This window comes from Chlorocebus sabaeus, chromosome 14, assembly GCF_047675955.1.
Source record: "Chlorocebus sabaeus isolate Y175 chromosome 14, mChlSab1.0.hap1, whole genome shotgun sequence".
NCBI lineage: Eukaryota > Metazoa > Chordata > Mammalia > Primates > Cercopithecidae > Chlorocebus > Chlorocebus sabaeus.
In genome coordinates, this window is record NC_132917.1 from 55,821,184 (window position 1) to 55,843,672 (window position 22,489).

General features: G+C 39.5%; 1 protein-coding gene across 1 annotated transcript in view; it reads right to left on the minus strand.

Moving 5' to 3' along the window:
* The window catches only part of EFEMP1 (EGF containing fibulin extracellular matrix protein 1), a 57,508-nt gene extending 41,617 nt beyond the window's left edge, over window positions 1–15,891 (minus strand). The window contains exons 1-4 of the mRNA XM_007970559.3: window positions 15,773–15,891; window positions 14,419–14,506; window positions 10,260–10,308; window positions 9,706–10,092 (exon numbers count right to left, since the gene is read on the minus strand). Coding sequence (XP_007968750.1) covers window positions 9,706–10,092; window positions 10,260–10,308; window positions 14,419–14,499 — 517 coding nt within the window. The 5' untranslated portion in view covers window positions 14,500–14,506; window positions 15,773–15,891. The remainder of the gene's footprint in view (window positions 1–9,705; window positions 10,093–10,259; window positions 10,309–14,418; window positions 14,507–15,772) is intronic.
* Window positions 15,892–22,489: the final 6,598 nt, after the last annotated feature.

Below are 22,489 nucleotides of genomic sequence, written 5' to 3' on the forward strand. Positions count from 1 at the left end.
TAATTTCTAGCCAGGGAAATGTCCAAGATAAGATGGATTGCTCAGAGACCTTCTTCCTTCATGTTATTTTACAGAAGTTCATCAAAAGCTTTGAGTTTCTTCACAGTATCAGAGAGCTCACATCAATGCTTTCTAGCCTTAAAGAAAGACAAATACAGCATGATCTCACTTAAATGTGAAATCTGAAAAAGTCAAACTCATAGAAGCAGAGGGAAAAATGTGGTTACCAGAGGCTGAGGGTGGGAATGGAGGGAGATGGGGAGGTGTTAGTCAAAGGGTACAAAGTTTCAGTTAAACAGGAAGATTTTGAAATCTGTTGCACAGCATGGTGACTATAGTTAATAATAATGTGTATATTTCAGAACTGCTAAGCAAGTAGATTTTAAATATTCACACTGCAAAAGACAAGTGAAGTAATGGTTATGTTAATTAGCTTGATTTAATCATCCCATGGTGTATTCATATATCAAAACATCACATTGCACCCCATATATATGTATATTTTTCAATTAAAAATAAAATTATAAAAACAAAACTATTTTTCAGCCTTATGATTATCTGACCTCAAGTATCATAAATATTAACACTTTCCCAAACAAAGTGTATTTTCATTTTATTCACCATGAGATTTCTGAGGAGGATATATTTGATACAGAAATGCATTCCCTGGTTAAATGGCTTATTGGGAAATAAAAAATAATTCTAGTGTTCCCAATTACTAGTCTTGCTCTAGGAATAACACCAACCTGTTTAGTCACTAATATTTATGGAAAACCTAGTAATCCAGGATATAAAGAATAGGTTTTATGAATCCTTCTTTCAAGTAGCATAAGCTTAAAACGGGGACAAGGTATCTGAGACCTCCGTGTTAAAGGGGCAGAACAGTCTCTTTCGAAAATTACTCATGGACCACACTAATATTGTATAACATTTATAATTGGGAAATATACCTTATACACACATGGTACTCGATAACTTATTTTCAAGGATGGTTTAAGTCTGAGTTCTCCTATGATTAAAATCTATTCATTTATACGAACAACATCTACTGATTGCTTATTCAATAATAAGTAAAACAGAATGCAGTTCTGGAATATGTTTAGACAGAGCAAGATGAACTCATTAGCATTTTGGTGGAGTTACTGAGGATGGAACCAGTCATAGATGTTTGCTCTGCAGAGTGGTTCACTGATTGTTCTTTTTGACTTGGTTTTCTTCCCCACCTTATCTTGCTAGCATTCCAGTCAGAAGCACACTGTTTCTGGGGACCTCGCCTGGGAAATCATTCTAGGACAGATGGAATGTGGACATGATACAATGCTTCTCTTTTGTTCTCTGCAGCTACGGTATGATTACTTCTTCTGATGTTTGGATGTTAATTTCCTTGTCAGATTTCCCAATGTCTCCTCATCATTCTCTCCCAAATGCCCCATTCCAGGGAGGAAACAGACTTTTGTCCTTAACCACATTTCTGAGAACACGTTTTCTTCTTCTGTCCAAATATGTATTTTAGTAACTTGTGGTGCTACCTGTGTCACATACTAGTTTTACATCTACTTTTGGCAATTCATCATGTACTTCTAGTGATGTCCCATTTTACTTTATCGAACTGTTGTTTGTTTCTTTTATTGTTATTTGATAACTCATGGGACAATTATGACAAATTCCCTAAGGACTATGAGCATTTCTTCCTTTTACTTTGACTCTATTAAGCTACAACAGAAAGTGGTTCTCAAACTTGACTGAATTCACTGAACTCTAATGGAATGGAATGGTTTTGTGTTCCATTTTATCAATTTCACTTGCAATACTGCCTAGTTACCTTGGACTGGGATAGATGTGCAATCATTTGAAAGGTAGTTGAAGTTTTAAAATTTGACTTAGTGCAAATCTCAAGCTATTTAGTATACATTTATATACATTGATTAACTGTTTCTTCTTTTAAACTGTAGTTATGCTAGTAGCTCGGCATTCGGCCTTCCTTGCATGTCATTTATTCACTTCATTTGTATTAAATGTTTACAAATCATTTCAGTTTAAACTACAAACCTGCAATTCTTTTTAAATTTCTGCAATGACAGCATTTTCTTTTGCCAATATTTGAAATGCAGTTTTCTTGATCAGTTTTATTTTGAGTGTGCAATTTGCAATTACCTCCTGGAAAAAGCAACATTCTAATGAATTTCAGATGCAGTGTGAATTGCTTATTTGTACATTCGTGCAAAATCTAACACATTGGGAAAATTTTTGTTTATTCTTCGGTTTCAAAGAATAAAATTGTGCCAGCAATTCAACACGTGAAAAGGCAATCCTTACAAAATGGGGCAACTTGTTGATTTCAGGGAATATAGCTTGAGACTTCCTGCTGGAGAAATAAATAATGAGCCAGTACCAGTGCACTTTCCTGAAGTTACCCGGGCTTGCAATTCTACTCTAATCTACTTCTTCTTGCTTCAATAGGGAGGAGGAAATTCATTCCACAGATTAAGTGTTAACTAGTCTTAAAAAGAATCTCCTCGTCTTTGATAGTAAGTAAAATTTCTGATAAAGTTTAAATTGAAAGAAGATGCTTATGTGAATATTCTTCAAATATCTGATATTCACAGAGTCTAAATGGAAAGAGATGGTTAGCTGTGCATCTGATATTGAAAGGATCTCATATCACTTTGGTGACTGAAGGATGCTTTACAGTCAAAGTCAGAGTCAATCTCCTTCTCTTTTGTTGTTCTACACAAAATGAACTGCCAAACAGCATTGCCTCATCTCACAAGTTTGTGCCGTGAACTTAAGGAGGAGCCTTATAGAAGATATAGGTATCACTTAGCACCAGTCATTGCCATAGCCAGAACAAAAATTAGAGTCTCACCTACCGACAATTTAAGAATAGTTATATGATTGCATATTTGTAGATTTTATAGAGATGTGTATCCTGTTTTCTTGTTAATATGTCCCCTTTTCCTTTAGATTGCATATATCATATCCTTGGTTCAGGGATACAGTCTAAATCAGGACTCATGGCCACCCATGTTTAGGAATCAGAGTACTGACGATGACAGTAAGAAGAGTGAGAAAAGTAAAATAGAAATACTAAGTTACCCTAGAGGCAGAATGTATATTTTTGATGTTTTTTTTTCACTGCTTCCCATATCCCATGTGAAGTATTCTGACCCTGCCCTCTGATTTACATAGCAGAAGTTAAGATTAAGTTAAGGCATTGGTTCTCAGACTTGAGGAGGCATCAATATTATGGGATTGTTAAAACAATATATAGTTATATGTTATATAACTATATGTAGTTATATTGTTATAACAATATATTTAATTGTCTTATTATAACAACATATGTTATATAATATATTGTTAAGACAATATAATCCCAGAACCAGATTGCTGGTCCTGGCCCCAGAGTTTCTGATTCAGTCGATCTGGGGTGGGACCTGGGAAATTTGCATTTCGAATAAGTTACCCGATGATGCTTGATGCATCTGGTCTAGGGACTACACTTTGAGAACCATTGAATTAGGGAGGTGCGTAGCACAGTCTTGCTGCAGAAGAGTGATCATACTGACCTCTTGTATCCTTCCACCTCAAACGGTTGTCATTCAATTTTTATGAAGGAATTTTAAGAACACTTTCTGACTGTGTATGAATCAGATACCTATAATTACTGTTCACAAATGCATAGTAAAATGACATAAATTGACTAGAAATTCAATGGCTGCAGTATATTGAAAAGTAAATTATGAAACAATGCTAGAATTTTTTTTTTTTTTTTTAAGGAATAAATCAATCACTTCTATACACTACATCGGCTTATTTGAAAAATAATTAAGTCTCCCCTGTAAACTCAACTCTTATCCATTTATATAACTTTAGAGAATTTTCAGGTACTTGAGGTAATTAACAACCAAAAACAATGAAGAACTGTAAGCAGGCCAAATGCCCATTTTTCTTACTGCTTGACATACTTTTTTTTAAGGTTAACATCATGATTTACTCAATTATAGTCTTCCTTTTGCAACATATCTATTTTCTGAGATCACAGGTCTTCACTGGGCTGTATAATTATATGGAAGAATAATTAGGCATTTCCTCACAAAACTAACCCATGCAGCCAGCAACCCTAATGACATTAATGAGAATCAACAAAAGGGGCAGTGTTTGAAAGCTGTTTGGTAATGACAATGTCAGGTATCTAAGCCACTTGGTTACACTATGATTTTCTAATTCTCTTCTGGATATGAGATCATTTAAGTTTAAAATGAAAGAAGTCAAAGAAAGATATCCCTAGCATCTGAGAAGCTGTATATGTTACTTCAAGTTCCTCTTTGCAAATGTAGATGTACAGATAATAACTTCTTTCCTTTTCAAAAGAGTAGTTTAGTTACCCTTATGTTTATAAAGAAATGTGTAGAATATAATGGATGATCCCTAAGACTATAGAGGTTTTTAAATTTTAACCCTATGTACACTGTAATTTGTTCCTTTAGTCTTTACAGGAGGCAAATATGTATTTTTTAGTGTTCTAATCACTCCTGTATCACATGTAATAATGATAAAATAAAATGATTGAAAATATAGCTGAAAGTTGGGGAAAAAAAAAACATTTTAGCAAACTGAAAAATTTATAGGTGAAACATAGTATTTAATTTGGCTGTGTGGTGAAATTTTTTCCATGTGGGAATGTGAAAAGATTGCTAACTTTCCCATGGTATGACACAATTGACACATAACTAAGTGTGCAGGTTCTAATGTCCAGTTATCCTACACTTAAAATATCTAAAACAATGTAGAAACCTGCTCATTGGCAAACTGGCAAATGGGATCCCGACAACTGCAAAGAAAGACTCTGTCCAACTACTTAAAACTCAATGCAGTTTGTCTTTTGAAAGTACAAAACAAATTGTAAAAATAGTCTCACTGGACAAGCAATGCCCCAACCTGAAAAAATGGCTCTAATGTTAGGACTTCTTCACTCTTGTCTGTGAGGTGCAGGCGATTTGGCTATGTGGGTATGCTAGGGGCTCAACCATCCTATTTGCCTGGGATGAAGGCATTTCCAGGAACATGGAGCTTTTGGTTTTGAAACCGGAAAGTCCTGGTAGACAGAGATGGTGGAAACCCTAGGGTATGTTTTTCTCATATTTCTCAATGATACTTTATACAATATAAGCCAGGTACTGTATTCGATTTGGTTTTACAATCAACTTTATTGGGCATTCGTACTGAGTTCACTTCTTGATGGCACAGTTTCTTTACCAAGTTAGTAGTCATGCCTGTAAGTCCTAACAGAGTTTAGTAGTGGCTTAATTACCAGCTATGCAAAATGCCCGGTGTTTTAATTTTTTTAAAGTTCAATTAAACAAACAAGTTTCTTCAATTAGGGCAATCAATGCTTTCTCTTTCTTGTCAGTTCCCAAATGACTTTTTTTTTTTTTTTTTTTTTTTTTTTTTTTTTAAAATACAGGAATGGAAGTCTTAGAAAGTTATATAAGATTTAAAAAAATCCTTTCTCAATGTTGTCTAGTAATTTTTAACTCCATCTCCTTCAGAAAGATTATATAGAGACTATTACCAGACACAGTGGCTCAGGCCTGTAACCCCAGCACTTTGGGAGGCTGAGGTGGGTAGATCACCTGAGGTCAGGAGCTGGAGACTAGCCTGGCCAACATGGTGAAACCCTGTCTCTATTAAAAATATAAAAATTAACAGGGTGTGATGGTGCACGCCTGTAGTCACAGCTACTCGGGAGACTGAGGCACAAGAATTGCTTAAACCCAGAAGGTGGAAGTTGCAGTGAGCCAAGATAGCACCACTGCACTCCAGCCTGGGTAACAGTGTGAGACTCTGTCTCAAAAAAAAGAGAAAGATTGTACAGAGACTATGCAGTAAAGGTGTAGAAAACTAAAGGCGAGCCATCAACAGGTTATAATATATTCCCCATTCATTCAACTTCTTTTTGGTGTAGATGAGTATCTGTTGTCTTTGAGGCAGATGGTATCTCATGGAAACAATTAATGTCGAAAACTCTATCTATACATGGCTCCAGGTATGTAACACTGAAATGATCTTCATTTTATAGATGCCAAGAATAATGTCAGTCATGGGAAACTCTCAGTGTTACTGGCTCCCACAGCATGATCCTCATTTAGCAAAAAACCTGAAAAACACCTGCTCACTATGACCTGATCTTTGAATGTTACGTTGCATTTCGAACTCCTTGTTTTTGTACAGAACTGAAAACCCCCCAAAAAATACATGACGAGGAGTAAAAATATCATGTTTTCACTCAACAGTTAAATGGACAGCTATTTAAAACATATATTTATAAAATAGTGTACATTTAAAATATCTAGTGGTATTATTTAAATTATTTAGAAGCCATCTGTGACTGGTATAGTGCATTCAAAGGCACAATTGATTTGAAAACTAAAACACAGTACAGATTTCAGTTCTTACATTTAAAATGTCCTCAGTTTTAGGTTATATAATGATAAACTATACCTGCTGAAAAATATACACAGAAAACAAATAATTTTTATGCAAATAAGACTCATCTGTAAGATTCATTTATTCTATCCAGTAGACCATAGGAAATGTGTCTGGATTACTGGGCATAAATATGCAACGTTTAAAAGGGAGTGGAGATCTTTATTAAAACAGAAGACTCCTCAAACTCCATGATGATGTCAATAATATAGGTCCTTGGAGCACATTATTGTTCTAAACAGAGGTCCCCATACTTCCACATTGGTTATAAAACATTATTTTGTGCTGCTGGCCTGGAATGAGAATGTCATACATCTGCAGGCAATTAGAAGAAGCTGGACTGCATGTTTGATTAGCTCAATAAGAAACGGGCACAAGTGTGACTCGACTTATGTTAGTCAAATTCCCTAGACAGATTATCCTGTTGTTATCATATGAAATAACCCCCTTTTATCAACAATTAAGTAAATCCACATTTATGGGCACTTTGCAAAATTGTGAGGTGGGAAGAAATCCAACTTAAGCCTTAGGCCTTCCAAAAAACTTTTAACCCTGCTTTCAATGGTATAGACACCAATCCCAAATTTTAGAAACTGTCTGCATTACACAGAACAATTTGGGTTGGAAATAACCTGTGTGCGCACAGTCAACAGGTATGTATTTAGCATATTCCATAAGCAAAGCACTTAATAGTCTGCTTATAACTAAAAAAAATGCCCAAAGAAGTAAGAACTATAAATGTTTTACTATGTGAAACGTAACTTAGTTAGGTAGTCTAAATATTTTTGAGAAAAGTTAAATAGGATTTTATTCTCATTAATCACAGTACAGTTTCTGCCATAACCAATGCATGTTGTAAGTCTTGAATATATTTTATTCTAGGACCTCTTCATTTAGTTCTGGGCATTGTTCTTGAATTCAACCATAAATATCAATGACGGTCTACAAACTACTTTGGGAAATGACTCATTCATTTATCTGTTTTTTTTTTTTCTCCCAAGTACCATTAAAATATACATCTAAAGTATTCAAAATAATTCAGTATATAAAAGTTGATACTTAAGAATTTTTCAGCAAAATTTTTTGATTTTGGGAAAAATACCACCAAACTTTTCAGTCTAGTTATATAACTAAATAACACAATTAAAAGCTGGTGTATCTTAAATAAACTCAAGATTTTTTTTTTCCGTATTAACCCAAATACATGTATAAGAATAACCTCATCGTTTTATCTCCTTGACATAATCCTTAAATTCAATATCAGAATATCAAGCAGATGCTGAAGCATTCATCATCAATACTGGAATTCTGACTCATGATAGTAACACAAAACAGATGCTAATACCATGCACCCTCTGAAAAGTGACACCATCACAACATGGGTTAGGTCTTGATGTGGGGTACTTAAAACTTACAAACAAAATATGAAATAAATAAGTTAGAGCATGACAAGTTTCCTTACTTCATTTTTTTTTTTGTTTTTTGAGACAGAGTCTCACTCTGTTGTCCAGGCGGGAGTGCAGTGGCATGATCTCGGCTCACTGCAACCTCCACCTCCCAGGTTCAAGCGATTCTCCTGCTTCAGCCTCTCCAGTAGCTGAGACTACAGGCATGTGCCACCATTCATAGAGAATTTTTGTATTTTTAATAGAGATGGGGTTTTGCCATGTTGGCCAGGCTGATCTCGAACTCCTGACCTCAGGTGAACAGCCCGCTTCAACCTCCCAAAGTGCTGGGATTATAGGTGTGAGCCACCATGCCCAGCCCCTTGCTTCATTTTAAAGCCATTTAAATTCAAGTATCTTTTATACAGAAGATAAAACTAAATATGGGTGAATAAGGGGCAACAACCCAGGGCACAAGAAAATGCATCTTTCATTTAATGTAGCAGCTCAGTGGTCTCTATTGAAACCCTTGGTGTTAAGGGAGGAAGGTGCTCTCTTCCTCACATATGACCAGTTAGAAAGTGAGAACTCCTGGACCCTTTCCATTGGCTCACGTGTGCCATACACGTATGTGGTGGTGACATGGAGTTCTGCACTATGGGGTCTACCTAGTCAGCCTCTGTCTGGAGGCTCCTATGGCCCCATTTCAGGAACACAATCTCCACACCAGGCTGCTCTGAAACAGTTTGCTAAGAAGGAAAGGGAAACAATCTCTTAGCACAGTTCAGTTAGCTAATATCCTACATGTCTTCAAAGCCCCAGATTCTTATCACTTTGCTAGTATGAGCTTGCAGCTCTTTTTAGAATACACAGTGATGTGTATGCTCTGTGAAAATAAACAGAAAAACCTAGGCAGATGATGCCATGGTGCAAGTGATATAAGTGAAATGTGGTCACATGAGAGCTTTAAAAGAGATATAAATGTGAGTGGGGGAGAGTCCCTCCAAGGTAATGAGAAGCAGGAGCCCCATTTCTTTATTCCTGAATGAGGAAAATAAGTCTATGGCAAGTTCGATGAAAAGAAACTTGAGAAACCAAAGGGGTACATCTGTGGAGTAGCTTGACAGCATAATTTCAAATTCCCAATGAATAACCTGACAGCAACTTTTGCCAGCTGTGACTTTGGCATCTGCCTTCCTGGGTTGGAAGGTCAGCTCTGCACTTAGCACCTGTGTGACGTCTGGTTCTCAAACTTGGCCGCACATGAGGAACCGAAAAAAAACCCGATGCCTGGAACCCACCCTCAGAGACTGTGATTTAACTGGGCTGGGGTGTAGCTTGGCCATCGGGAAGTTTTAAAGGTTCCCAAGTAACTCTAAATATGGGCAGCTAGGGTTGGGAACCACTGATGAACTTTCTAAGCCACAGTCTCCCGTTTGTAAAACAATGTTGACATCTACAGCAACTACCCTTTAGGAATATTGTGATGATTAAATATGATAATGCAGACAAAGCACTTAGCCTGATGTCTGGCATGCGGGAAGTCCTTAATAAATGTGAATTATTGGAGGGGGGAGGGGGGAGGGATTGCATTGGGAGTTATACCTGATGTAAATGATGAGTTGATGGGTGCTGACGAGTTGATGGGTACAGCACACCAACATGGCACAAGTATACATATGTAACAAACCTGCACGTTATGCACATGTACCCTAGAACTTAAAGTATAATAATAATAATAAATTTTAAAAAATGTGAATTATTATCATCCTCACCACGAGGTGCACTTGGGCAAAAGCTTTCGATGGTTAGGAAAATAAGTTATTCCTACCTTGGCACACGTTGTGTTCGCTTTGCTCGTAGCCTGCTGCACATTGGATCCGGTGGGAAGGGTTGGAGGGAATGCGCTGAGGGTCAGCTGGGTTCCGCCGGATGACAAAGTTATTTCGGCCAGCCTGCACTTCAGGGCCTGCGACTGCAGCAGCACTGGCCACAAAACCACCCCCGGGCAACACTCCACTGGTTGCCATGCTGCTGGCAGCTACAACCCCGGTGGTTGCCCCTGAGGTTCCTTCTGCTGGTGGTGTTTCCTGCTGAGGCTGTTCATTATTGACAATAATCTGGGCTGTTTTCGGAAGGCAGAGGTATCCTCCATAGTGGTTGACGCATTTCATTCCACCTTTACAAGCGTCTGGGACAATGTCACATTCATCAATATCTGTGGTCAGTAATAAAATAAGTCAGGAATCTTCTAAGAGGGAAAAATTGAACATGTAAATATAATGCTTATGCCTTTTTGGTATAACACAGACAGGATAGGAAGAGTGACACAAGAGATGGAGACAGAAGGCAATGATCACATGGGAAGTTTTGAAGCTGGCTCACCTTTGCATTGCTGTCTCACAGGATCCCACTCATATCCGTCAGTGCATTGCTGCAAAGAAAACATCAAAGGTGGGGCCAGGAGACAGTTAATTGGTGTGTCCATTCCCTAAGAAATCACTCTAAAAGCTTCATTCTTACAGCAACAATCCTTGCGCTAAAGTCCTAGATATGTGATGAGATGGGTGGTTTAACATTCTATCGCTTTTTTTTTAAGACAACTCTGTGCATTGGACAACTTCAGGGGTCCATTCTCAATCATCAGCTGCCTAAACTCTTCTGTTGTTTTTGGTACAGTTGCCCAGTACCATCTTCTTTTCTGTTTTGAGACTAATCTTCTCCAACTTCTCTGATTGCTCTTTATTAATTTGCCTTTTTCCCACATTGTAAATGTGAAAAAAAAAAAAGATCAAATTCTCTCTCTTTCCTCGCCCTCTCCCCCGCCCCCACCCCCAACCAGCGCTGGGCTCTTCTCTCTCTCTCTAAATCCTCTTACAGCATGCAAGCACCTAGCTTTCTTTACCATTCTTACCTCCATCTCACACCCTGGCCTGTTTGTAGCTTCAGTTCCTAGGGAAAACATGTGTTCCTCCTAGCAGTTCCCAGCTTCAGTCTCCTCTCTAGTTCACCCACTGAACAAAGAGCCTATGGAGCACCTTCTGACACCAGGCAGTTTTAGGGCCTAGGGATGCAAAGATGATGCAGACTTTGTCCTTGTCCTCAAGCAGCTCAAAGACCAGAAGAGGAGACACATAGGTAGACAAGTTGCAGCAAGATGGCAGGTGCTTTCTACAAGTGTACACGGGAAGGAGTGATGGACTCTGCTCCGGGGCATGGGTGAGCATGGCAGGGCAGAAGGGAAGGCTTGACAGAGGGGGTGACAGTGAATCAGGCTTTACAGGATGAGCAGGATTTTTCCAGATGAATGTGGGAATTCTAGGAAGACAGGCTATTGTGACAAAGGCATAAAATTGTTGAAAAGGGAAGGAGCTGCAAGGAGTTCTGGGTAGGTGGAGGACGAGGTTACAGAGGTAGGCAGAGCCAAATCAAGAAAGCGTTTCTTTAGGAATGGAAGCCTGAATTCTACCCTGAAGGTCAATGAATCTCAAGCTTTATTGTGTCTAAGGATCACTCAGGGTGCTTGTTAAAATGAAGATTCCTGGGCCCACCCAAAGGATTTGATTCTGTAGGTCTGGGTAGGGGGCCTGGAATCTAAATGCTTAGCAAGTATCCCAGGTGATTCCCATACAGGTTGTCTAGGAACTACTTCTTGAGAAATGTAGGTATAGGCAATAAGAGGCCTCTGAAGAATTTTTAAGCTCAAAAAGCAATCTGATCAGACGCTCACTTGGGAAAGTCACTGTGAGGAAGAAGCCTAAGGAAGGACTGAGCAAAAGTGGAGTAAACAAACAAATAAACTTAAATTCTTTTAATATAACTGAGAGCTGCTTATGTATACAATGGATGCTTGACAAGGAAATAGCTGAATGGAAGCCCAGAGATCCATTTAGATATTTTACTGATGTCTGAAACTTACTGGAGTGAGAACTAAATTCACTTTGTCTCTCAGAATAATTTTTTTCTTGTTTCCCAAACAGTGTTCAAGATACCAGCACCTTTCTTGAAACCCAGGATTCCATTTTAACATCAGTGCTGAATCTCCACTTATTTTCCTTCCATCTCTGCTGACTTTGTGTCCATTTCTACATCTACCATGTAGATGTAAGTCTTCTGCTGGCCCGTGAGTAGGCAAGGCCCCATATCTCTACATGCTGCATACAGACCCCATGATGGTCTTTCTTGTGCTCTTGGTTATGTTGCTCCTCTCTCTGAGACCTCACGGTGACCTCCAGGTCTCTCATCATCACCATCTCTGGGTTCTTTCCACTACCCACTTCCAGCTGATCTGACCTTATCCCCACCTGGATTGGTCTCAGGTGCTTTTGGCTCTAGCTTTTGATTATGCCACTCTCTGACTCAGGTGCCTCTTTAGCCTTTCTAGATCAATCCAACCGAGGTCATCACTTCCTTCAAGAACCAGCACAGAGTTCTGTCTCCTCTAATATGCCGGCACCAACATTAATCACCTCCTTGCTTTTCTATTTCCTTGGCAATTTGTATAATCTGTATAATAGTATCATTTGTACTTGCTTCGGAACTTTGTAGTTTTCAACACTGTCTTCCCAGGGTAAATTCTCCAAGAGGGGGCTGAATTTTCTTAGTAAACAAATACATTCTTTTAATAGTGTTGAGAATTGCTTATGCAGATACTTGTTGAGTAAATAGCTGAATGGACACCATCTTTAATATGGAAGAGGACTTGAGGCTATTTTGTGGAGCCCATTCTTCTGAAGAGTATCTTTCAAGCCAGGCAAAAATGGCAGTTCACTTGAATAATTTGTATGGTAAATAGAGAAGACTTGCAGTTTGTTTAGTATTTACTTCTAGACATTTAATGTCAGTGTACTATTAAGTATGCCTAGACTGAGTTTCGCTTCACCACTTGGCTATGTAGCCCTAAGCAAGTTAGACAGTCTCTCAGATCTTCAGTTCTACCACTAGTAGAAGGAAGAGATGCCACTTACCTTACACATTGCCGCAAGGATCAAAGGAGATAGTGTCTCCACAGCGGGGTACTCAAAAATAGTTATTATCTTGTCCTTTAACCATGACTTATTAGGCATATAAAATTTAAAGGAGAATAGGCCCAATCTTAGCACAAAAGGGTAACATATCTGGAAAATTTGTTACAATAATAATGAACCTTAGTTAGTGGTCTTAAAACTATCATGTTTAAGCCACAGGGAACCTTCTCTGGTAAAAATGAGTAAGATTTAGGTGATTAGCAAAGGGAAGGGCATAGAAGATAAGCAATGGGAAAAGAAGTAAAATCTTTTATGAGATTATTATAAAAGTGGGTAGTGAATTTAATTTTAGCTCCCTGAGAAGGCAGTAAGTTTAGTCTGAATAACAAAACATTTTCATTTTAAGATAAACAGCACATGCCTTCATTTTTCTTGCTTTATTTATCTTCAGCAGAGGAAGCAACTGCATTTAACATGAAGTTAACAAAATATTTGTATTAAGCTATTTTATTTATAGTGGATCTGAACAACAGAAAGGAACATTTGCCAGATGAATACTAACATTCTAGGGATAATGTGGTACTAAAAAGTGAGATAATGTTTATTATCAGTAATTGACATTAGTTCATTTTTAAGAGTTTTCTTTTCAGAAATTTTTCACATTCTTTCCAGTAGGATTACTTAATTTTAAACTGGGAGCAGCAGAAAAATGTGTTTTTCATATTCCTATCCAGGACAAATGTCATTTGCCTCACACTGATTAAAGACAAGAAAACACAAAACAGAGGTGCAAACAAACTCACCAGAAGTGAAGTCAGTACTGTCCTTCTCTGTTCTCACCACAGCTATTTGTAGCAGTGGGAGGGGTCAGATGATCTTTTTAATATTTTATTAAACATTGGTTACACCTATGCAATTAACTGATCAAATACTACTTGGAAATATCAGAGATGCTAATTAGAAAATGCAAAACAGAGTTGCACACATTGTGTTTGAAAACCACTTTAGCCAATATGCATCCTGGTAACACATAAAGTGTGTCTGCCTTTATTTATTAGAATTACAGTTATACAAAAAAGAATGAATATACAGCCTTTATAAATTCAATAAAGGCCACTTACATGGGAATGTCTGTCATGTACACAAAGGAGGCCATGTGTGTTTATGGTGTTTAATGTTCTTACTTGACTTGAGTCTTATTCTGCACGTATTGGTTTTATCTGCATGTGGTAGGAATCCAGGTTTTCCAGTTCCTTACACCCATTAATTTGTTGAATGTTTTGGAAATATGTAACTTTCTTTGGTTTTAGTTTTTAAACGGATCCCATTTTTAGCCTTGCACAAATGATTACATGTTGGTCCCTATCTTAGGTGGTGAGCCCAGTGAACTTTTGAAAGGATCAAGGGGGCAATTTACAACGAATCTTAGATATGAAGCATGAATAAAGTGTTGTTTAATTTATCACCCTCCGCACAGTATAGCCCAAATACACTGGCAGGGGTGTGTAAAATCTTTTTTTTTTTTGGTCACAGAATCCCGCTGAACCGTACTTATTTCAAATTCCATCACCCCTTACCGTGTACGTGATGGTTTCTTCGGTGTCCTGTGACTTGACGAGCGCCAGAGTCAGCATAGTTAGGAAAAGGGCTTTCAACATTGTGAATCTCAAAGAAAATACAGGACAAACTGATGTTTAGTATCTGCTGCGGGGAAAGTAACAAAACTTTAGCAGTGAACACAAGCGAGGAAGGGAGGGTGGGAGAGGCTGAGGCTCCACCATACTCAACTTCCAATCTGCTTTCTCATCTCCCCTCCCCCTCCTGAACCTTCTCGGTAGCCAACGAACAAGGCAGCAAAGACGTAAAAACTGCTGCAGAATTGCATTTCACGTTACTCCATCCTGCTAGACTGTTTACATACAAAAGACATTCAGCGTGCATTTTATACTGCACCTACAAACCAGGCTGCAGAAAGAGGGAGTCGAAAGGAAAAAACAGTACATTTCAAAGGGGACGGAGCATTTCCTGCCCCCCAATCCCACACCCCCGGGGATGGAGGTGGGGCTGCAAAACTCTGTTCTCTAGAACGTTAAGGCTTTCCCAGTATGCTCACCTTGAGCTAGCAACGTTCCTTGCACAGATCAGCAAAAATACCTGCGAGCCAATATGAATTGCCTTGGCTTCAGGCTTTTCATTTTTTAAACAAAATAACAATACAAAATTCAGAGAGCGATCTCCCAGTTCCAGTAGAATACTAGACCTTCTCACATCTCTCAGAGCTTCTCACATCCCCCAGCACAACCTCTCAAAGTGGCATTTCCACGCCTTTCTCTGCGCACAGCTTTGTTTAAAAGTCCCAGGTTGTGTGGAGGGGCAGCCCAAAGCGAGTGCTTCTCTTTTGTCTTATCAGTCTCTGGGTCCCCGACATGCTACCTTCGGTATCAGGCTGCCTAGGACCGGAACCAGGGATCGCACCGCCACCCGAGGTACCAGTTTCTGGCGGGCGGCCTGGCGCGGGAGGGAGATGAGGTCCCCTTTCTTAACAGCAAGCTAACGCGGCGGTCCCCTGGAGGTGCTCACCGTCCCAGCTTCTGACCAGCTCCTGTGGAATCCAGGTGCGGCTTAAATCTCGCACACTGGTCCCCTAAACTTTCAAAACCACGTTTATGGGCAAAGCCCTGCCGGCTGGTTGTGGGCGCGCACACACATGCCCATCCCAACAGATGTCACCCGAGTGCTCGCACTTGCTGACAGATCGCATTCCGAGGCTGCACACCTCCACCTCCCTCTCTGCCCGAGACACCCTGCACAGTCCAGGGCAGTTCTCGAGTAGTCAGCACCCCTCAGGTCACCCCACCTCACTCACTCTCCCGCGCGCGGCCCTGTGAGAACTGGGCTCGCTCGGGGCGACACCCCGTCAGGGGCTCCTACCTGCGCGGCCGCGCTGCGCTCCGGGCCCGGGCAGCGAGGGGAGTGCGCAGGGGAGGGCAGCCCCGTGGGTCTGATCTGGCGAAGTCTGGCAGCGGCCGCGGCGGCAGGAGGAGGAGGAGAAAGGGAGGGAAAGGGGGAGGGCGAAGGGGGGCGGAGGAGAGAGCTGAGGGAGGCGCAAGCGCTGAGCCAAGCGCTGCGAGCCCGGCGGTAGAGCGCGCAGCGCAGCGAGGTCTGCGCCCCCTGCGCCAGGGGCCTTCTCTGCCGCCCCAGCCTGCCCTCCCTTGCCAGCCCCTCGTTTCCCAGACTTGCGGGGACCCCAGGCCAGAGAGGACACGTTGACATGTGATGTCCTGGGTGTGCTTCAGCCTGGGGATGCTCCCACTCTCTAGTGCGTTTTCTTGTTCTCCAAGGAGGGTCTCCCTCAGAGACCAGAGGGTCTCTAGAAATGGCTGTTAATTTTTTTTTTTCCCCAATAAGTGAATGCTAGGAGAGTAAATTAACCCCATTCATAGAACTGTTTCCTTACCTTTTCTTTCAGATTTTTTTTTGAGGTGTCTGCTTCCACAAAGGGAGAAAAATGAGAATTCATCCATTCAACAAATGTTTGCCACCTGCTGTGTGCTAAGTGTTGGGAATAGGCCAAATAGAACTTGCACTAACAAAACTGTGAGGTGGGGTTTGTTTTACGGTCTCTCAAACCTCCCTTTATGATAACAAGTGTTGGCGAGAATGGAGAAAAGGGAACACTTGTACGCTGTTGGTGGAACGTAAATTAGTACACACATGATGGAAAATTGTATGGAGGTTTCTCAAAAATCTGAAAGTAGAATTATCATATGATCCAGCAATCTCATTTCTGGGTATTTACTGGGAAGATTTGAAATCAGTATGTTGAGGAGATATCTGTACTTTCATGTTTATTGCAGCCCTATTCATAATTACCAAGATATGGAATCAACCTAAGTGTCCATTAAGGGATAAATGGATAAAGAAAATGTGTCATATATATGTGTGTGTGTGTGTATATTTATATATATTATCTATACACACACACATATATATGCCTTTTTAAGGCTAAATAGTATTCCATTGTGTGTGTGTGAGTGTGCGCGTGTGTATATGAGCCCATTCTTTTGAAAAGTATCTTTCAAGCCAGGCAAAAATGGCAGTTCACTTGAATAATCTGTATGGTAAATAGAGAAGACTTGCAGTTTGTTTTTGGTATTTACTTCTAGACATTTAATGTCAGTGTACTATTAAGTATGCCTAGACTGAGTTTCGCTTCACCACTTGGCTATGTAGCCCTAAGCAAGTTAGACAGTCTCTTTGATCTTCAGTTCTACCATGATGCCACTTACCTTACACTTTGCCGCAAGGATCAAAGGAGATCGTGTCTCCACAGCGGGGTACTCAAAAATAGTTATTATCTTGTCCTTTAACCACGAATTATTAGGCATACAAAATTTAAAAGAGAATAGTATTCTCTTTTAATAGTATACACACGCACACACACACAATGGAATACTATTTAGCCTTAAAAAAGAAATTCTGTCATTTGTGACAACATGCATGGAAGTGGAGAACATTATGCCCAGTGAAATAAGCCAAATACAGGAACACAAATACCACATGTTCTCAAGTATCTGAATGTAACTTAAAACAATTGAACTCATAGAAGCAGAGAGTAGAATGGTGATTACCAGAGGCTAGGGTTGCAGGGAATGGAGAGATAACAGAATGTAAGCCTCAATTAGATAGGAAGAGTAAGGGCTGGGTGCGGTGGCTCACGCCTGTAATCCTAGCACTTTGGGTGGCGAAGGTGGGCAGATCACCTGAGGTCAGGAGTTTAAGACCAGTCTGGCAAACATGGCGAAACCCCATCTCTACTAAAAATACAAAAATTAGGCGCGTGCCTGTAATTCCAGCTACTCAGGAGGATGAGGCAGGATGATCGCTTGAACCCTGTGAAGCAGAGGTTGCAGTGAGCTGAGATCGTCCCTCTGGGTGACAGAGTGAGACTCCATCTCAAAAAAAAAGACAGGATAAGTTTGATTTTTTTTTAGATCAATTGCACGGCGTTGTTAATAAAGCCGATAATTAAGTACTGTATATTTCATTATCACTAAGAGAGTAAATTTCAAATGTTCTTATCACAAAAAATGTCAAATATTTGAAGTGATGGATATGTTAATTAGTTTGGTTTAATTATTCCACATTGTATTAAAAAATCGTAACACCTTGTACCCTCTTAATATATATGACTATAATTTGTCAATATATAATAAAAAGTCTCCCTTTTTATGGCTTTCTTTTTTCATCTATAGCTTCTCTTTTCTTCACTTGTTGACTTAGTGAAATCTCCAATACTACTTTTTCAAAGTTGGGCATTTCACTTTCACCTTTCATACTCAGTGGAATTTCAGGAATCTGGAGAGAAAAATCTTTTTTTCTGTCTTTACCAAATCACACAAATTGCAGTTACCTCTGAAGGCTCCAACTCTAAAGTCACAGTAATAGCTTGCTTCTAAGGCATCTGTCTTCTAGGAAGCAAATGGCCAAATAGAATTTCATGAATGAGACAACTTACAAACTGAAGGGGTTAAAGACTTTGACTCTGTCCTTGAGCAGGAGGCAGAGCTTAGGAGGAGAGGAACAGCTCCTTTCCTTTCCTGCTGACCAAAGGTGGGAGGGTGGTAGAGACTGCAGGAGAGGGAGGTTATCAAGTGGAAGCTGGTCTCTTTATCTCTAGGGTATCCAGTGTGGGTTACCTAGACGTTGCCAGTTTGGTAGCCAGCCACACAGTATTGGACGAGATCAGAGGGGAGGTGTACAACCCTCCGTAAACATTACTTGAGTATACATGGTTTTGGTAATGGTATCGAATATTTTTACTATGAAAATTCTAGTAAGTGTTTTCCCCAAGTCATTAATGACCTCCAGATTTTTTTAAATGAATCTTTGCTTTTTGTACAGTAAGTAGATCTGTGCACATGGTTTTTCCTGTTTCTCTTAAACCCTTTCTACCTGTTCTCAGCCACTTTTCCAGAAAAATGGGGTGAAAACTCTCAAATTTATATCTCTAGCCTGGAACTGTTCCTATTTATCCAACTGCCAACTTGCTATCTTCATTTGGGCATCTAATGGATGTTTCAAACTGAACGCAACTGCTATTATCATCCCCCAACCTACTCCACCCACCTTCACCATCTCAGTTAAAGCAATTTCATCATTGCTTTTGCTCAGATTCAGGACCGTGGAGTCATCTTTGTTTTCTCTTTTTCTGAGATATCCTGCATGCTATCCTTCAGAAAATTCTGTTGGCTTCACCTTCAAAATATATCCAGAATGGAACCACTTCTCATCACCTCTTTTGCAACCACTCTAGTCTAAGCTACCACCATTTTTCACCCGTATTATTGCAACATCCTCCTAATTGGTCTCCCTGTTTACAACCTTGTTCTCCTGCAGCCTTTTTGCAGTGGGAGTTCATATGAATGGAATCATAGAGTACATACTCTTTTGGGTCTGACTTCCTTCACTCAGCATGTTTGAGATGCATCCTTGTTATCAGGTGTATAAGAAGCACATTCCTTTTTATTGCTGAGTAGTATTCCATTGTGTGTATGTACCCTGATTTGTTTGTTTACATCTTAATAGATACTTGGATTGTTTATGAATAAATCTGTTACGGACATTCACATATAAGTCTTTGTTGGGATATGTTTTCTTTTAGATAAACGCTTAGGAGTGAAATTGCTAAGTCATATGGTAGGAGTAAGTTTAACATTATAAGAAAGTGTCAAACTGTTTTATAAAGTGAGTGTGTTATTTTATGTTCTTACCAGCAATATGTGAGATTCAGTTTGCCTGAAATCCTTGCCAACTCCTGGTATTGTCAGTAATTTACAATGTTAGCCAATGTGGTGGGTGTGTAAATGGTATTTCATTGTGGTTTTATTTTACATTTCTCTGATGTCCAGATGTCTCTGATGTTGAATTTTGCTTTTCATGTGCTTATTGTCCATCAATATATTTTCTTTCAAATTTTTGTTCATTTCTTTATTTTTTGGCCTTATTAGTTGTAGGAGTTTTTAAAAATAGTCTTCCTGCAAGTCCTCTTCAGATTTATATTTTTTGAACATTCTTTCTGGTGTTTGTCTTGTCTTTCCAATTTGTTAATGCTGTCTCTTGAGAGCAAACATTTTACATTTTGATGAATTTTTTTTTTTTTTTTGAGTTGGAGTCTCGCTCTGTCACTCAGGCTGGAGTGCAGTGGCGTGATCTTGGCTCACTGCAACCTCTGTCTCCCGGGCTCAAGCAATTCTCCTGCCTCAGCCTCCTGAGTAGCTAGGAATACAGGTGCACACCACCATGCCCAGCTAATTTTTGTATTTTTAGTAGAGACAGGGTTTCACCATATTGGTCAGGATGGTCTCGATTTCCTGACCTTGTAATCCATCTGCCTCGGCATCCCAAAGTGCTGGGATTATAAGAGTAAGCCACCGCACCCTGCTGGATGATTTATTTAATGGAGTCCAACTTTATGGATTCAAACTGGATGCATGGATTGAGCAGAATGCAAGTGGAGATTGCAGCAAATTCACCTTCCTAAATTGCTCTGAGCTCAGAGGAATCTGAGATTTTAAAGATTTGGGCTGGGCACGGTGGTTCACGCCTGTAATCCCAGCATTTTGGGAGGCTGAGGCAGGTGGTTCACTTAAGGCCAGGAGTTCGAAACCAGCCTGGTCAACATGGCGAAAACCCGTCTCTACTAAAAATACAAAAATTAGCTGGGCATGGTGGTGTGCGCCTGTAATTCCAGCTACTCAGGAGGTTGCAGTGAGCCAAGATTGCGCTACTGCACTCCAGCCTGGGTGACAGAGCAAGACTGTGTCTCAAAAATAAATAAATAAATAAAAAATAATAAGAATAATAATAAATAAAAGAGAGAGAGAGAGAGAGAGAAAGATTTGAAGATGTATTTGGTGACAAAAATTCATAATTTTAGAAGAGATTCACAGATGTTGATGATCACACACTGAGCACTATGCTCTGTGTCTCTGTATCCTTTGGAGTGTGTGTCTGAATCAAACGTACTATCAGTGTGGCTAAGTCTTAAGAGTGCTTAATCAAGGTGTAGAATAACTGTATCCAACAGGGACCCACATTGGGCATCCCTGGCATGCTAGAGACCAAGATATGAATCACAGAATTAGCCTGCAGTTTCTGGCCATGTATCCAAACCAGGCAACATTTGGGTCCACTTGATTTGTAAAAGTGTATTCTCCTAGGAAACTGCTGAAGAAGAAGCCAAGGCTGGAACTAGAATTGATGGAAAAAACCCTCTCCTTCTTACAGAAAGAATTCATTTAAAAACACTGGTATTCTTACTGAATTGATAAAAATGGATCATTGACTGCTGATAGCCCTGTAATGGATTCTTGCAAGAATAATGTTGATTAAATTATTTATTTTCACCGGGCGCGGTGGCTCACACCTGTAATCCCAGCACTTTGGGAGGCGGAGGCGGGCGGATCACCTGAGGTTGGGAGTTCGAGACCAGGCTGACCAACATGGAGAAACCCCATCTCCACTAAAAATACAAAATTGGCCGGGCATGGTGGCACATGCCTATAATCCCAGCTACTAGGGAGGCTGAGGCAGGAGAATCGCTTGAACCTGGGAGGCGGAGGTTGCGGTGAGCCGTGATCGTGCCATTGCACTCCAGCCTGGGCAAACAAGAGTGAAACTCCGCCAAAAAAAAAAAAAAAAATTATTTATTTTCTTGGACTGCTTTCTTATTGATGTATAAAAATTCAATATTTTTGAATAGCAGAATTTACCATTATTATCCATGAAAATATTCTCATGATGAATACACATTTGGATTTCTGATGTACTGTATATGACTGAAACAAGTCTTTGAAAGAGATGGTTTTTAATTTTTTTTTTAGGGCTAAAATTCTTTGTTTCTATGTTGTCTTTTTGTCAATGATTTGGAGTTTGCATCAGGCCAAGAGAAGCGATGAACTTAAGTGAGCCTTCAACAGATGCTAAGCCTTTTCTTTAAAAAATCCACATTACACATAAGCAATTTTAAATTTGTACATAGAAGATAATGTGTAGTTATTAAATTGATTGCTAAAATATGCCCCAAACATTCACTCATGTGACTGGTGGCCTGTGCATTAGAAGAGGACTCATTGAAATACATGGAGGTTGGAGTGCAGCTTTGGCCTCAAAGAATATTGGCAAATTTGCATTTATGCAACATTAATTTGCCTCAAGTATGTCACTGGTGAGTTCTTTGTTTTAGTGAGTGCCAGATGTATTCTTCTTCAGAATATATTTGGTGAAACTCTCTTTCTGAATGCCAAACGGACATGAGAAAACTTTCAGTCATCTGGAGCTTGTAAATTGTTCTAAAATTTTTGGAATTTTATTGAAGCTTTGATTTCATCATAAAGCAGAGAATACCTTGGAAGAATAAAAAGGAAATCAATCAGAAATGATTGGAACCAGTAATTAGATTTTCCTTGGAGAGATAAAAATGTATGATGTAAATCCACTGCCTTGCAAAAAAGATTGCTTTCTAACAAGTTATCAGATCTTACAGAGCAACTTCAGATGCGAACACAGATGTGAAACTTTTTTTTTTTTTAATTGTTGTTTTCAGCTACAAGTTCCTCTCTCTCTCTTTTCAAACTTTGATATTCC